The following is a 17155-nucleotide window of genomic DNA, read 5'->3' as shown; positions in this document are numbered from 1 at the left end:
TATATGTGAAATCTTATATTTAATATTTGCCTGTGTTGTTAATATAGATCTTATGACTACTCCTCTAGTATTAAATCTATAGTGAAGACTGGAATGAGTTCCAAGTAATATCTGTCACTAAAAACTGGGATTGACTCATTGTGGAATTCATGTACCGTATGCAACTCAGAAGCGAATAAAATCTTTTGTAAGATATGGTCCTGGAAAAATAAGGCAGCTAACATAGCTTATCTTGATATTTAAGTTGGCACATCATAAAGATGAGTTCAATCATAGGTGGAAAATAAAGAGTGAGTGGAACAGATAATCTTCGTTGCTCATAAATTTTTGTTTTATTCTGGTTACATTTCACCTGACTCCTGTCCTCTTTAGACATTGGACCCTAATGAGATTGATAATCTCTTGTATACCTTTGTATATTTGTTCCTATATTTTTTATGAATAGATTGGCTTACTTTCCCTGCTCTCTCACAGCTTTAAACTGCTTCAGTAGTATCTTCAAAATTTTCCACTGAATCACAACCACAGTATCAGTTTACAGGTTTGTAGTAGTTCCTCAGAATGAACATTTCTATTCTTTCAGAGTGTTTGGGCTGTTCAAATAACTTAAAAATGACAGGGAGAATTTTAAGATACCCATTTCACTCCTTAAAATCCTTTAAGCAGCCTAAATTGAGCAGTTTTTAAATCCTGCAAAATACTGGCCAAAAATATTAACCCAATGCTTCCTGGTAATACCATGATATCATCAGCCGCACTATCTAGACTTTTTATGCTAAAAGAGACTGTTTTTCTGGTTTAAACTTTTCCCGATGTCATTTTCTCTGGAAGCTGGTTGATATCAGGAACACAATAAAATGAAAATAATCTCTTCTAGATACTTGGGGCAGGTTAATTGCCCCAAGACCTCCTTTCTGGGGAAAAAAAATCCCAGATTTAGTTTCATCTAATTTGTCCTTCACCATTTTTATTAAATAGGAAGCAATAATTACCTCAATATAATTCAAGGAGCAGTTGGGATGCCTTTCCAGCTCTAGGTGTGTGAAATTCAAATAGATTTTTTCATTGGATGGCTGTCGAATGATATAAATACATTGTCTGTTGTTCAGATAAGAACTGGGCCAGTAGGGAGACATGATGACCCCACTGCTATCTGTATAGTTTCCTCCACAGTTGGGATCCACTACATTAAGAAGAACGATAAAAAAAGATTTACTTTCAAAGGAGGCTTATAATCAATCTTCAAACTTATGGCCATCCCAGCAACTCCACAATCATGTGATTGTTATTTGCCAGCCGGCATGCATTTATAAAGGTTGCAGCATTCTGCAATCACATTTATGACTCTCATAGCCAGCTTCTGATAGGCAAAGTCAATGGGGAAACCAGCAAGAAGTCACAAGTTGCAATCAAATAATGTCATTCTTAATAACAGCAGCCAAAACTGTAATGTTTCACTTAACAACCATGTTGCCTAACAGTGGAGTTGCTGATCCCAATTGCAATCAGTGAATAAGCTTTGCTCCAGAACATGATATAGTCTTCTTCAGCCTGTTGCAGTCTAGTTATGTGGGATGAGAATTTTAAATTTACGGTTTCCATTGCCAAAATATCTGAAAGGCACCAGAAGATAGCTGATAGGGACAAATATACTTACCAGGTGATGTTATGTATGTGATATGGAATCCTCTATCGTTATCAAAGCCATTGGAGTGAAAATGTACCCAGGCATATGGACCAGTGGTTTGAAGAGGAGGTGGTAACCCAGTACTGCAATATTTCCCAAGGAGGGGATCTTGTGAGAAAAGGCCATCTCGAATCTAAATAAAGTATTTGTTATACTTTGTCAAATGTAGATGTATCATCTATATCTAACATCAAAACCATTTCTATTTTCTCTATTATTTTCTTAAGTCTATTAAGATATTACTTTCTAAAATTCTAGAATCTATTTGTATAGACTCTATGCAATACAAAAACCTGGAAAATCAATGATATAGTGTATATCATATCTATATGGCTAGATTCATATATGACACAAGGATTTCAGTTCAGCGTGTTAGGCACCCAGATAATAAGATTTATAACTTTTGTTTAATGTTTTCTTAGCATGTTACTGGATGACTTACTGGATAGAACATGGCAACCAAGATTAATATATGAGCCCTTCCTATAATATACAAAATTTTCTATAACAGATAATATACAATATACTATTTAGCTTAGTTACAGTGATGGAAATTAAATTATTTTATTGTGCTGTTACTATCCATTTATTTTTCAAATTATTTTTACCTCAAGATAATCTTGGGTACAGTTATCATGATGTTCAAGACTCAATATGCCAAAAGCAAATGTAATAAGAAGACCAGGATTAGTTGAAATCATCCAATAGCAATCCCTATTGGGAGGGTAGTTGCCAGGATAGCCAGGTGAATTAATTGTTCCATACACACTGGTCAGTTCTCCACCGCATTCTAGAGAGAGGAAAAGGGAGGTAGAGGAGGAAAAAGAGAAAACTTAACTAAGTTAACTATTTCCCTTTTTAAATATTTTCATCACAGGTCATAAGTTCTGGAAGCTGTTGAGCTTTTCATACATTAAGGCTATGATTGTGACTATTATCATTGGTAATAATATTATATTTAATATGGGCCAGAGGTCCTCTTATTTTTTTAGCCTCTTGAAATACAAACTATTTTTTTCTGAATTTTAATTCAAATGCAAGGGGGGAAAAAAGCCTTGAAGAACATTTCTACTTTCTCTTCATCTGACTTGGATGAAGGAAAGAAAAGGTGACAGAATATAGTTCCCCAGTAACCAAAACCAGGAAGTTATAATCTAACAAATTTGGAGGCCATCAAGTCGGAGAATACTAGTTTAGGAGTTTTTTTGCTAAATTGAAGGTTATATAGCAATTGAGAGAGTGTAAAGTTTAGAGAAAAGTAAAAACTCTTGCTATCGGTTCATTTTGAGATACAGAGATCATCCATTATATGTAACACACATGGAATAAATATAGATTTACAACCATATAGCTTGCTTGCTTGCTTGTTTGTTTGTTTGTTTATTTATTTATTTATCAATTAATACATTTTATTTGCAAAATTTACTGGCTGACCTATCTTACCTCAAGGAAATTCAGGGCAATTTACAATCATACAAGATAACCCTGCAGTCCAATTAAAAGACAGGAGCAGGATGGGGAAGGTAGGGATAGGATGGAGCAGTATGGGGGAGAGGTGGGATCTGTTATTAATCTATCAACCACCTCCACTATGATGCTGACCCACTGGAACCCCAAGCTATGTGGCAGAGCTAGGTTTTTAGGCTCTTCTGGAAGGTCAGGAGGGGTTGAGTTGACTTCATTCAATGGGGAGGGGAAATGTTCCAGAGGTCAGGTGCAACAGTGGAGAAGGTCCTTCTCCTGGACCTGCCAGCCATAATAATTGGGCTGATGGGGCCTGCAGCATGCTTCCTGTGCCGGCATGGGTGAGGCAGGGCAATGCCAGTGGGATGAGACTGACCCTCAAATAACCTGGACCCAAATAGTATAAATATTTTTCTCAAAATCCTTCCTGAATAGAAACTGGTGTATTCAAGCTATATTTTGTGCATGGAATTCTGAGGAAATAATATCCCAATTGAGCTACTATATACAAATAGCTCCCATTTCACCTGTGTTACTGAGGATGTTATCTAGTCTGATATTGCAATATCTGCAAGAAGAAAGACAAACTCAGAGATATAAAGAACCCAACAACATGGAAATCATTACATTAAGAGTCTAATTACATTTTAAAATGTTTTTCTATAAAATTATATTAGGATTCACTGCCTTAATTATTGAAAATTTGTATACTTTAGATTTTAATCCTGTTCTACTAGAAATGCATTGAATGGATTTATTCTTCTTGCTAGATTATAATGGTTCATTTGTTTGTGGCTTAGCATGTTGTATAAAACCACTGAGGCTTTAAACCATGGCTTAAGATTGGAATATATAACTTGTTGTCTATGATGGTGTTCCTTCCTCCCCCCCCCCCAAATGAGATTTCAGGGACCATAATAGGTTTTAATTAATGGTGGGATTCAAATTTGTGAACAACCTGTTCTCTGTGTGGATGCCAGGAAGTCCATTCTGGCCTGGGCAACAAAAAATTAAATACCGGTTCTGCTGAAGTGGTGCGAACTGGCTGAATCCCACCACTAGTTTTAATCTTGAAAACTTATAAGTAGAGTTTTCTCCAACTACCATTAGTCCCTTCTAGCATGCTTCATAAAATTTCATACACTCCTCAAATCAATAGAAATAGCACTTTCCTGGCTGAATATGGATCCAGCCAGAGCTTAAATCATTGATTTTTAAGAAACAAAATATTGCTCCTTACAAAAACATGACCTTACCAGGCTGTTGAGACTCCCAGTGAACTGTAAATCCCCTCCCCCTAATCATGCGATCAGAGTGAAATGAAAAATACAAAGAATTGTGACTGCTAAAAAGCTGTTCTGGTTGATGTGATCCACAGTATTTCCCCAGCATATTTGCAGATGTTGATTCCCCATCATGAATCTGGAGATAATCAAATCTACAGCTGTTACTCTCTTCCAGCTGGAAGAATGGGAAAGTGATATGCAGAATCTAGGAGGAAAGAGTAGAAAATTATTTCATTGTTTGTTTGTTTTTCCCAAGAGGGAGTCAATTTGTACAACTAAACTGTACAAATTAGATAGCATACCTGTCTGCACAGGTAACAGAAAATTGCTCTAAAATTTCTTGATATAGCCCAGAAGGACTGAAGATTATTGGTCAAGGGAAGATATAAACCACTATCCCAGACCCAAAAACAGAAGGATTTAATCCCAGACGGCCTTATTTATTTCAGTCACCTGATAACATTTTATTATTGTGTAGTTTAATTGTTGCACTATTAGCCTTGGGAGACTTGCATTCATATTCCTTATCCCCTGTCTGCTCATAATAATCCTTTATAGACAATTCAGAAATATATATGCAAACAACATTAGTATAACAAATTAATATCCTCATGAGTATTATCTTATTGTAATTCATATAGAAGTTACTTCTAACTCGACGTCTTTCAGATGTATTTGACTTCAACGGCCTGACTTCCTGGCCATCACAAAATCAATTCATGTTGGGAGAATCTTACAACAATTTACAAAGTAGTTTCATGTATATTATAAGTCATATATATGTTTGTGTGTCTGTGTGTAAGCCATGATAAGATTTATAAATCATCAAGATTAAACAAACTCAATTCACTATAGTTTTAATTCACTTCTGTACCACTGCAGAATTATGCATAATTTGCATAATGATTTCAAAAAGTCATACAAGTGGTATAAATCATTGCAAACAAGAAACTTGAGTATTATTGTCAGTGCCTTCTCTAGACTACTGTATTGCAGATAAAACAAAGTCTTGAGAGATAACAAAGCCTTGAGACATATCTGGACAGAAATTTGGTTTAATGCCTTACAAACCCTTTGGAGTTGGAGGCTAAACTGAGATTTTAGTGTATTATTATTGAGCAGTTATTCTGGGAGCAGAAATATTAGTATGAATTTTCATGGCAAAAGTCATATTTTCCATTAATGCAAGCTTGCAATGTTGAGGCTCCACTCTGTTCATGATGTCTGTGTGGTTAGATAGGCATTATTATACAACTTGCCCAAGTCACCAAATGAATTTTTTGGTTGGTATAGAAGTGAACCTACATTCAGCCAACAATTTTTAATAGAAAATTTGTGAATCTATAACAAAAGTATAATAATTTTTATACATAACAGTTATATATAAAATCTTTCCTCCAATGTTGTTATTGTCTTATTGTTTCCAGGTTTAACAGTCTTTACCTTATTATATTTGGTCCTGACAACCCAGTTACAATTGACCTGTTGATCATATTGCACATATCCTGAATTGTTAGGGTAACTGAATAATCCTGAGGAGTCACTAAGAGATCCTCCACAAGCTGCAAGTGAGGGGGGAAAAATGAAGAGTTAGTCTATGCAAACCTATTAACAATTTTTCTGGAAATACAAATCTCAAGATTCCTTGTCCACTATGGCTTGGGATCTATGAGTTATAGGTCTCACAGGATGGGTTAACAGGGTTTAGTTGCAGCAATTCTTCTTATGAAAACCTTAGTGCCATTCTCAGTTAGCATAGCTATCCAATCTATATTCTGTGGCATGTATTCAGATTACCTTTTTTCCTAAATTTTTGTGCAATGAGTCACATTAACAAGGGACTAGTTATCTAAAGCTGGGTTTCTCAAACTTGGCAAAAAGATATATGGATTTCAATTCCCAGAATTCCCCACACAATACAATTGAAGTACATCCATTTTAAAGGTGCCAAGATTAAGAAAGATACCAACCTTGGAATGGTTTGTTGAACCAACAAAACTCTCTTCAACAAACAGGACTTCCATATTCTGCTATTAGCATTACATTGCATTACAATGAATTATTCATTTACTTTGCTGGGATATTTGACATTGCAGCCCAGTCCAACTATCTTACATTCACAAGAGGAGCCATTCACTCCAATAGTGCAGCTTCCTCTGGGATTTCTGGAACACTCACCAATCTTTTCTGTACAGTTGATACCGATCCAACCAGGATTACACTCACAGTTATAGCCAGAGACTGTATCCTGTAAATATTAACCCAAACAAAAAAGAAATGTAGTACTGTAAGCATGAATCATTTCCCAAAAGAACCTGATTTCATACAGTAAGTCTATTCATGTTACCTTATCGTGAGCTAAATTCAGTCTACTTGGTTGTTTTTTTTTTTAATATGCACAGTCCTGAATCTTCAGACAGCTAAGGAACCAGCCAATCTTTTAAAGAACAATTAGATATCTAAAATCTTATGTGCTCTTACATGGAGTCACATCAATCAAATCTGCATATAACCCCAACTAATAAGGTATTTTGCATATTTGAAGGGAGTATGTTTGTACGTTTGATGGCAGTGGAGAAGAAGGCTAGCAATACATCAGTTGGACATCACTCTCTCTCTCTCTCTCTCTCTCTCTCTCTCTCTCTCTCTCTCTCTCTCTCTCTCTCTTTCTCTTTCTCTCTCTCTGTATCCTCAGTTATTTAACCATGGTTGGTGTGAAATCCAGAATCTTGGCTTTTTTCTGACTTATAGCTGGGTGGGGATGCTCTGTCATTTTTAAAGTTTTGTTGGAAGACACCAAGCTTTAATAACTTTGCTAGTCTAAACAACTGAGTTTGGCTTACTTCTGGCTTAATGCAATATATGAATCCAGACAACATATAACTGGGAAAATACTAAGGAATATACTATAGTTAATATAATAATGCAATGTAATATATTATTAGCACAATAATGCTATAGTATACTTTATATAACAATAATACATTGATCAATAACATTTTGGATATCTACTGATAAGATAGATGCGGTCTTAGAAAGTACAAGTCTATATAATCAAAGTTTAACATCAGAGCTGAATATTTAATACTTCATGTGAAGTAAAAAAAATCACTGTTTAAAAAACACATACAAGACACTGTCCATTTACACAAGGATTATGTGTTTGGCATATGGTGCTCAGGGCAAAACATCCATTTGAACCATAACCATTTCCAGTGTATCCATCTGGGCAAACACAATTAGGTACAGGACCTACAAATAAAAAAGGCAGGAAGTCAAAACAATCATCTGAATTTGCTTTTGGCATCCTTATTTTCTGCACTGTTCCTTTAACAATACCACAATTTTTCATTATCTGAGAGTACCCAGATGTTACAGTGGCATCCATGCCAGAGAATGAAGAGGCCAGAGCTGTGAACAGAGAAGAAAGTAATAGGAAATGCCAAGGGGGGAGATGTCTGGCCAGCCAGAGTCAGTAGCCACATTAGTTAATGTGAAGCATTATGAAAGAAATAGTAATAGCAGTTATATACTGCTTCACAGTACCTTACAGCACTCTCTAAGCCAGGGATTCCCAAACCCTGGGCTGCAGTCCACTACTGGCCATGGCCTATTCGGAATTGGACCATGCAAGTAACTGGCCAGAGCATGCACACAGCTCAATTTGCATGAGTGGGGGGGTTGGGGGGCACTCGCGCATGTGTGCGCCAAGCCGCCACTCATACAAGGGCTGTGTGCATGCACATGCACGTTTGCCAGCCTGCCACTTGTGCAGCCCAATTCCCTCCCTCCTCCCCAGCCAACTGCCAAGTTGCAAAGGTTGGAGACCGCTGCTCTAATCAGTTTACAGAGGCAGCCTATTGCCCCCAACAATCTGGGTCCTCATTTTACCAACCTTGGAAGGATGGAAGGCTGAGTCAATCTTCAGCCAATCAGGATCGAACTCTGACAGTGGGCAGAATTAGCCTGCAATCCTGCATTCTAACCATCGTGCTACCATGGCTATATGCCAGATATTGAACAATATTATTTCTGTATTTGTTGATTTGTATTTCATTTGCCACATATAAGTCCCATCTGCTGCCCAAAGAGCTTAAAGGGTAAGCATGGTTTTCCTCCTCCCTATTTTACCCTCCCAAGCCTTCATAGCAACAGAAGGTAACAAATCACCTAATATGCCTTTTGGCTGAATAGGGATTTGAAGCAGGATTCTCAGGATTCCAGTTCAGTTTCATAATCTTCTCTTTTAATTGAGTTTGCTCCTCCAAGGTCAGCCTTGAGGATTAGCTCTTATCTCATTTGGCTGAAGGTTGGCCCACCTGAAGGATACAGTTGTGCCAATTATATGGCCTGCCCTGTGCACTCTAAGTAAACTTAATCAGATGAACCAGTTCAGTATTTTGAAAGTTAAGATATAACTGCCAACTTCTGTATACAGAATGGAAATTGGGTACAATCTTGTCTTGAAGATCTAATTTTTTGAATCTCAACCATCTTTAGGATATGTGGGTTACACTCCCTATTTTTCTAGCCAGAATATTGGGGAAAATTTGGGGAGTTGGAAATCTACAGTTCTTCAAATTCCTCAAGTTGAGAAACACTATTTTAGATAAGGAAAGGGAAAATTTTGTTGCCTAGTTATAGCCTTTATACAAAACCAGTGCCATTGTTTTCAATATTACCTGGTATGTTGTTACATACAGCAAGTGGATGGCAACCCCCATTGTTGACTGAGCATATGTTAATCAATGTGCATATTTTCCCATCACCTTCATAGCCTGGGTGAAAGAAAACAGTAAACCTATCAAGCAGAGATGGCATGTGATGGTGAAATAAACATAAATACTTCTTTTAGACCACAGTGTTGAGGGAAGCTATATCTTTGCCAAAAGCAAACTGTTGCACACATTTCTACATTCTAGGAAGAGGCTCAGATTCCCCTGACATCAGTAGAAGCCAGTTAAATTAATTTGCAGTAGTATATAAATAGTATATAGATCAGGAGGAAATGTGGTCAGCAGAATCAAATCTTATGACTCTGACTGTATTAAATACAGCACTTTACTTCATTGATTAAAGACATCCTTGTGTCTCTGCCAAAATACAGTTGCTATACTAATACAAGATGCATTAACAAAGAACAACATGGTGATATCTATTGGAACATAGCTTGATGAATTGTTCCATAAACAGAGCATGTAAATAATTTGGTAACCTTCAACTGTGGATTAAAATACAGTAATATGTACCCTTTCAGCTGTTATGGAAGAAAATTCTACAAAAAGAAATGAAATTTGCATCTCCATACAAAATGATGTTAATTCATTCAGTTTTTGAACAATAATTTTTGATGTGAAAAAAGAGAAAAGTAGTGGATGTCATGTTAATCTATTAATTTAATTTAAATTGTATCTTGTCTTAGTATCCTAGAGTTGGAAGGGACCATTAAATTCAGAGTACAAACCTCTCATAGTGCAGAAATTTAAATGAAAGCCTCTCAAATAAGGAAATTCTATTCTTGATGTGTGAACACTTCCAGTGCCACTCCTTTCAAATTGCTCTTGTAATTAGATGTAATTTTTTAAAAAATCAGTCAAAATCTACTTTTTTTTAACCTGTAAAATCCATTATTTTCTGCCTTGGAATATGCAAATGGTCAAATACAAGAACAAGCCTTGGATTTCTTCTCTGTGACTTTCTCCAAGATTTTTGAAGACCCCTAACCCTCCTTCAGTTTTCTCTTCTCAAAGTTAAGCATGCTTGATTTTTTCATTCTCTTTTTATAAGATTTATAAAACCTATGGTCATCTTCTCCTGGACGTTTGCCCTTTTTCTGAACTGAGTTTGTCTGTATTGTTCTTACACCATTGTGATTGTTAAGTGAACAAGGCAGAGAGTTGGCCAAGATCTGTTGAACAAGATGTCCTCAACAACATATTTTTCTTTCTTCAGTGGTTGACCTGTTCCCCATTTAAATCTTTTCCTAAGAATAACAGGCAATGCCAGCTACTTCCCTTGTTTCATACAGCACTATTTATTAATGGTCTTCTGACTAAAATAATGGAGTGAATTTTCAATTGGCAATGAATAGAAGAACAATAACAAGCTAATGAGCCCTGATAGCCAATCATTCTCTCTGTTATTATAATCTGGACTTCCGCAAAGGCCTAGTACAGTGGTAGCGAACCTATGGCATGGGTGCCAGAGGCAGCACTCAGAGCCCTCTCTGTGGGCACGCGCGCCGTCGCCCCAGTCCTAGGCCTTCAGCTGGGTTTTATAAAACCTTTTTGCTTTAGGCCTCTGCTGCTGTGTACAAAAAAAAAGGTTCAATCAATCAGTCAAATTCAACTTCTCACGGGAAAAAAAAAAGATCTTGCAAAGTTGGAATTGATTAATTGAACTTTTTAGTCCCACCCAGTCTGCTGTTATCACCACAGCCACACCCACCCAATGGGCCACACCCATCCAATGGGCCACACCCACCTGGCACCCGACGATGCATAAGTGGGTTTTGGGTTGCAGTTTGGGCACTTGGTCTCTAAAAGTTCGCCATCACTGGCCTAGTAATTCCAACTTCTGATACTGAGCATCCTTGTGAAAAAATACTCTGTCTTGTGATCTGCTAATCTTTCTGTTTGAAGCTTCTGCTATTGTACCAACTAGAACATAGTTTATATAAGACAATCAATTCAAAAAATATTGTGCTTTTCAATTTATTAGATATAATTCTTAGATTTAACAATTTATTACGTGGATATCAAGGATGAAAAAATTCATGTTGGTGAGTGAATATAATCTATTCAGATGAGCAAGAAGTTCAAACGGAAGAGGTATAACACCATGTTTTCAAGAGCTAGATTAAGAAAAGAAAAAATACTGTTCCTCTAATAACCAGTATGGAAACACTTTTGCATCATATAAATACAGTCATGTGTGTTTGAGTGATTTTACATATATATGGAGACACGGACAAGAAAATTAAAAAGAATACATTTCTTCCAGATTTGTAAAGGAAGGATGGATTGATAGATGTATAAACATACACACACATACACGCATACACACGTGCACACACACATACACACACACTAATATAAAGTGAACCTAATTAACTAATACAAATAGTCCTCGACTTACAATGTTTTAGTGACCATTCAAAGTTACAATGGCACTGAAAAATGACTTCTGACCATTTTTAACACCTATGACCACTGCAGTATCTACATGGTCACATGATCAAAATTCAGATGCTTGGCAACTGACTCATATTTACAACAGTTGCAGTATCCTGGGGTCATGTGATTGATTCCCTTTTGTGACCTTCTGACAAGCAAAATCATTGTGGAAGCTAGATTCATTTAATAACCAAATTACTAACTTAACAACTGCAATGATTCACTTAACAAATGTGGCAAGAAAGGTCATAAAGTAGGACAAAACTCACTTAACAAATGTCTCACTTAGCAACAGAATTTTTGGGCTCAGTTGTGGTCATAAATCAAAGACTAACTGTATAGACTTGTTTATCTGGTGGACAGTGACTACAATAGAAATATTCCAGTGTGTTAAGACAACAATTGGAGAAGATGCACAACTTTCATTACCTGTTTCAAATTCATTAGTATCTTGGCAGCAATAACCATTTCCTTCCCAGCTGTCAAATCTCGTTTTAAAAAATGCTAGATTAGGATTATGTTGGAATATGGCCAAACAGGAATTATTCTTCCCCAAGACAAGATCACTCCAGTTCTCATATGGAGAGCTACTATTTTTAAAGGAATACCCCAAACAAAGCAATATAAAGTTTGAAAACAACATCTCAGAAAGAAAGGCCAAGATGGTGGCACTATGAAACTCCTTGTAATGCCAATGCTAATCCCCATGAGAAACAAATGAGAGGGCATTTAAGAAATATTGGTCACCTGCTGGACAAGGATCGCAGAAGTAGAAGCCTGGCATGTTGACACACCTTACAGGAGGATTCACTGAACAGGGTGGGTTCAGAAGGCTGCATTCATCAATGTCAGCATTGCAAGCAAGGCTCCCTGGAGGCGACATCCAGCCATCATCACAGATGCAAGTATAATTTGGCTGCAAGGTTAAAATTAGGTAAACATGAAAATAACTGTGAATGTTCCTAAATGAGTTACTTATATTTACACTATTACTAGTACCAAGCCAGACTTCAGGAATCTGACATGTCAAAATTCTTGATGCAATTTCAGTTTATCTTATTTCCCCAGGTTTTTCTGTTCCTTCCTCTAACAATTAAGACTTAATACATACTTACAGTGAAAAGTATTGTTAGCATGTTAGAAAAAGAAAACCTATAATTTTCTCTGAAAAAGGCAGAAAATGATAGGTAATCACGAAATGAACCTAAACAGAGGTAGGACAACACATACATCTCAAACTTGCAGAAAGAAACACACCAATCTGAACATTAGTTGATTTATTTTTGAAAAACTTTGTAATTATAATCTGAAAAAGCAGGTAAATAAAAATTGCTCATTCACAGACTTGTAGACTGTAAAATGGCTTCCTGATTTAAACATCAGTACATAAATGAAGACAAAGTCTAAATAATATGGTAATACCCTTTGAAATCACCTCTGTTGCAAAATGACAAGTATAGTTATTACAAGGACAAGTAAGATATTGCTAGTAAAGAGCTCAAGATATAATAATAATAATAATAATAATAATAATAATAATAATAATAATAGTTGGAAGGGACCTTGGAGGTCATCTAGTCCAACCCCCTGCTCAGGCAGGAAACCCTACACCATTTCGGACAAATGGCTGTCCAGTCTCTTCTTGCCTTATTTTGGAGACATATATTTTTAAACAAAATATGAATGATTTTCATTTTGTAGCAATTAAAATATGGGAAATGTTGAATTAATAAGAAAATACGCATATAAAATATTGCTAAAATATAGTGAGAACTGGGGAATCCTATAGGATAATAGCCTATATCATACAGAAGACAATTTCAAAAAGCAAAATTTCCTGTCCCCTTATTCCTTCAGCAGTCTGCATAACTTTCTCCAAATGCTATTAAGAAAATCAGGGGAATTTTGGAATAAGGAGACGTGTAGTAATGCATATCCATCCTCCTGCTGAGGAGATCCTCCACAATCAGGCAGAGATACCTTCTGCCTATGGAGACCTCCTTCATTGAAGATTCCTTCTTCCACTTCCACTTTTTCTTAGGTTGATGCAGGATTCTGACCACAGTATTCTAAGAAAATATTGCTAAATGTTTAACCAAATAAATGTAAATTATTCCCAGGCTAGCTAAAGTTAATTTTGATTAAGTTCCACAGATAATGGAATCTTCAGTAGAACTGAAAGGCAATTGAAAGAAATGGGACTTACATTCAGGAAATTGTGATTAGGGTAAGCTACAGTTTTAATTATATTCAGCCCAACTGTATAATGTATATCTCAAGTTTTGGAAAAAGCTATTTGGGCAGTTAAGTACAACTCTTCATATACTGCACAAATCCCAAATAAAGTGTCCCTGGCAGGTATCTACTCTTGATATAAGGCTTCTTTTGCTTACCTGATGGAGCTGTTCTCTGTTTCCATCCACACAAACCCCATGTCCACAAAGAAGAGAGGATCCTCCTTGACAATCATCAAATTTTGATGTGCAGTACTGTCCGTATGTTTCTGGTGTACAAATGCAACTTTTGAAAGAAAAATAATGACTTAACATAGATATTCCTTTCATGTATCCAATGTAAGATTTTGATTCAGGCATATTCATCATTTTTATATTGTGTTTACATTAAAGGTAGTTCTCACATCCCAACCAATTGGGACCAGTAACTCTATCACTAAAAGATGCATTTATGTCAGTTCATCAGTTTTGGCTGTGGTCATTAAGCAAATCATCATGTCATTAAGCATGATGTCACATGACCATGATTTGCAATTTCCTGTTGTCTTCTCATTGACTTTGCTGTCAGAAGCTGACTGTAACGTTTACAAATGGCAATGTAGCTTTGGGACTGTCAGGCCCCCAAACCCAAGGCAGACACTTGGCAAATCTCAAAAGCAAGTTTCTTTATTGCTCCACACATGTAACAGATTCTTGCTAAACTGAAGCAGCCTATTTCCTATGTCAAGCATATTCCCTGGGAACTATTAGGAAGGAGCTGTCTTTACTGTCTTTTCTCTCGGTGCTCTCTGAACTCAACTGCCAGTTACTCTTCTAGAAGGTATCACTTTTGTCACTGGAACCAAGCCCACTACATTCCATCACAGAGATATTGCAACTTTTGTAGAAATACATTGTTACCAAATGCCCCAGTCATGATCATGGAGATGCTGTGACAGCTGCAACTTCAAGGGCTGGTCATAAATCTCCTCTTTTAACACCATTGTAACTTTGAATGGTTGTTGAACAAGTGAGGGCTACCTGTGTATTATATATTAATGCATGCAACCTTTTGAAACCACATTTATAAAACTAACTACATAAAGCCAGAGTAATAGCCTCCACTTTTTGCCCAGAGCACATAGTATGTATACAATTGGCGATTGTGTACCAGAATAAAATGTGCCAGAGAACTGCCTGTATCCCCCTGTAGGGTAAATAGAATTTTCTCTATATTAGAAATCATATATTGCATGGAATAATAGGACCAAGGAGGTAAATGAAGGACATTTTAAAAACTACAAATCAGTCTGATTTCATTCAAATGCACCAAGTTACTTCTAGCTTGTAACAATAGCAGAGTATAACTCTGCTATTGATCAGCTGATAAAAAAATATTAATCAATCAGATTTCTGGTGTATTGGGCTATATAAGAAACTTTTGGAGCAACAGTAAGTACAAAATATACAAATGTTGGTAGTAAATATATTAATAAATAACATTAAACTTCCTTAATACTTTTTAGTCTTTGATGCTTAAATTTTGGCAGAATTGAGTGAAATTGTGCATTCCATACTCTCTGTTTCAGCAGTAGCCAAAAGCTGGATTAGTTTTTCAGATGGCTCTATGTTTCATTAACTGTTTGGCTTGACAGATTAAACGTAAGTTAACCTGGGTTATTGAGCACATTGCTTCTGGTAAAGTGCAACTGATTAACCCAGGTTTCAAAAGCCTGCATGCTTGACTACTCTTCTGTGTAATCAAATAAATAGTTTTTCTTTAACAGACTGCTTGTTTCAGACAATGATCTTATTTCCTGATAAATATGCCTTTATCACCCTCTATAAATAAGCATTTTCTAATTTCCAGTCTCCTATCATTCAGTCTAACGCAGATATAATAAAATAAAGTAATCCAATTACAACAAATGCCTTGCACAAGCGAATTGCAGAACTTCAAATTCTGCTTTGGCAGAACTTCTTTGAAATGGAATAAATTATTTTTGTTATTCATCTATTTTTTATCACAAACTAATATACTTCAGGTAGTTCTTGACTTACGAACTACAATTTCCATTGCCAAGAAGTGAATTTTGCCTCATTTTATGGCCTTTCTTACCACAATTGCTAAGTGAATCACTGCAATGATTAGTAATTAGATGTTAAATTAGTACAATGATTATTAAGTGACTCTGGCTTTCCCATTGACTCTGCTTGTCAGAAGGTCTCAAAATGTGATCACATAACACTGCAATCACCATAAATACACACCAGTTGCCAAATATCCAAATTTCGATCCTATAACTGTGGGGATACTGTAACAGTCACAAGTCTGAAAAATCAACATAAGTCACTTTTTTCAGTGTTTTGTAACTTCAGTCATTAAATGAATTTCAATAAGTTGAGGTCTGCCTGTACCACTTTCAAACTATTCAGATTAAGGGTTTTGAAAGCAAATCCTTAGCAAAAACTAGTTTCCTGAAGATGGACTCTAGGACTCCAGTTTTGGACTTGAGGCTGAAACTAGTAACAGTAAATCTTTGGTTACAGTGACCAACCAGGTTCAATCTTGCAAAACTAGTCTCCTAGAATATCTGCATCATGCCACAAAATGAATGAATGAATGATGACTTGATATTTTTTCTGTTCTTCATTTTTATACCTTGAAATGAAACATATTCTTTGAGATATTTCTTATTTGATAGAAACAATGAAATTTTCCTAGTAGAATGTGGTCTCTTTCATATGACTGAAAAAAATAGATATAGTAGAGCAGGGGTGTCAAACTCAACATTGCGGTTGTCCTCGGGGGGCTGGGTAGGTGTGGCCAGGGTGGGCATGGCCTACTGGGTGGGCATGGCCAACTCTACATCGTTCACGTCAAGGGTGCCTGTGGGGGCCTGGGCAGGAGTGGGACAGATCTGAGGGTCTCTGGCAGAAGGGGGTGGCACCAGGGCAAGTGCCAAGGCATGGTCCACTGGAAGAGCCTGCTGAAACCCCTCCCCCGGAGCCCATCAAGATGGATATGTAAAGTAGGTGAGGGCCATTTGCTGGCCACTTCCAGGCAATGGTACATTTCTTCATTCCTCACAAAGGATGATATCTCCCCAGCATGCACCCAGGGGACGGGGCAGATGCAGCAGGGGCTGGTTCCTTGCTGTTTCCAGATGGCTTTGTGGAGCTAAGACTGAATGTGTTTCAGCATAGATGGCCACCACAAAATTGTACATTGGCTCCCGGCCAGCCTGGGCCAGGGCCAAGGCAGCGGGGACCATTCCCTCACTGTTTCCAGGATGGCTTTGCGGGCCACATAAAACCACATCGCGGGCC

At 36.8% G+C, this 17155-nt stretch overlaps 1 protein-coding gene across 4 annotated transcripts in view; it reads right to left on the bottom strand.

Moving 5' to 3' along the window:
• The window catches only part of LOC120302794 (tRNA (cytosine(38)-C(5))-methyltransferase-like), a 231552-nt gene that overhangs the window by 169280 nt on the left and 45117 nt on the right, over positions 1-17155 (bottom strand). For all 4 annotated transcript variants that reach the window (XR_005555217.1, XM_039331729.1, XM_039331730.1 and 1 more), the window contains exons 9-18: positions 14006-14132; positions 12360-12528; positions 9120-9215; positions 7568-7689; positions 6616-6685; positions 5881-5999; positions 4408-4642; positions 2296-2477; positions 1658-1820; positions 993-1183 (exon numbers count right to left, since the gene is read on the bottom strand). Coding sequence is in view for 3 of the 4 variants with exons in the window: in XM_039331729.1 (XP_039187663.1) it covers positions 993-1183; positions 1658-1820; positions 2296-2477; positions 4408-4642; positions 5881-5999; positions 6616-6685; positions 7568-7689; positions 9120-9215; positions 12360-12528; positions 14006-14132 (1474 nt within the window). In the remaining variant the exon portion in view is untranslated. The remainder of the gene's footprint in view (positions 1-992; positions 1184-1657; positions 1821-2295; positions 2478-4407; positions 4643-5880; positions 6000-6615; positions 6686-7567; positions 7690-9119; positions 9216-12359; positions 12529-14005; positions 14133-17155) is intronic.

The sequence above is a fragment of the Crotalus tigris genome, unplaced genomic scaffold (assembly GCF_016545835.1).
Source record: "Crotalus tigris isolate CLP2741 ecotype Arizona unplaced genomic scaffold, ASM1654583v1 scf7180000024437.13266115, whole genome shotgun sequence".
Lineage (NCBI taxonomy): Eukaryota > Metazoa > Chordata > Lepidosauria > Squamata > Viperidae > Crotalus > Crotalus tigris.
The sequence above is the reverse complement of the archived record's forward strand: the minus strand, read 5'-3'. Positions and strand labels throughout refer to the sequence as shown.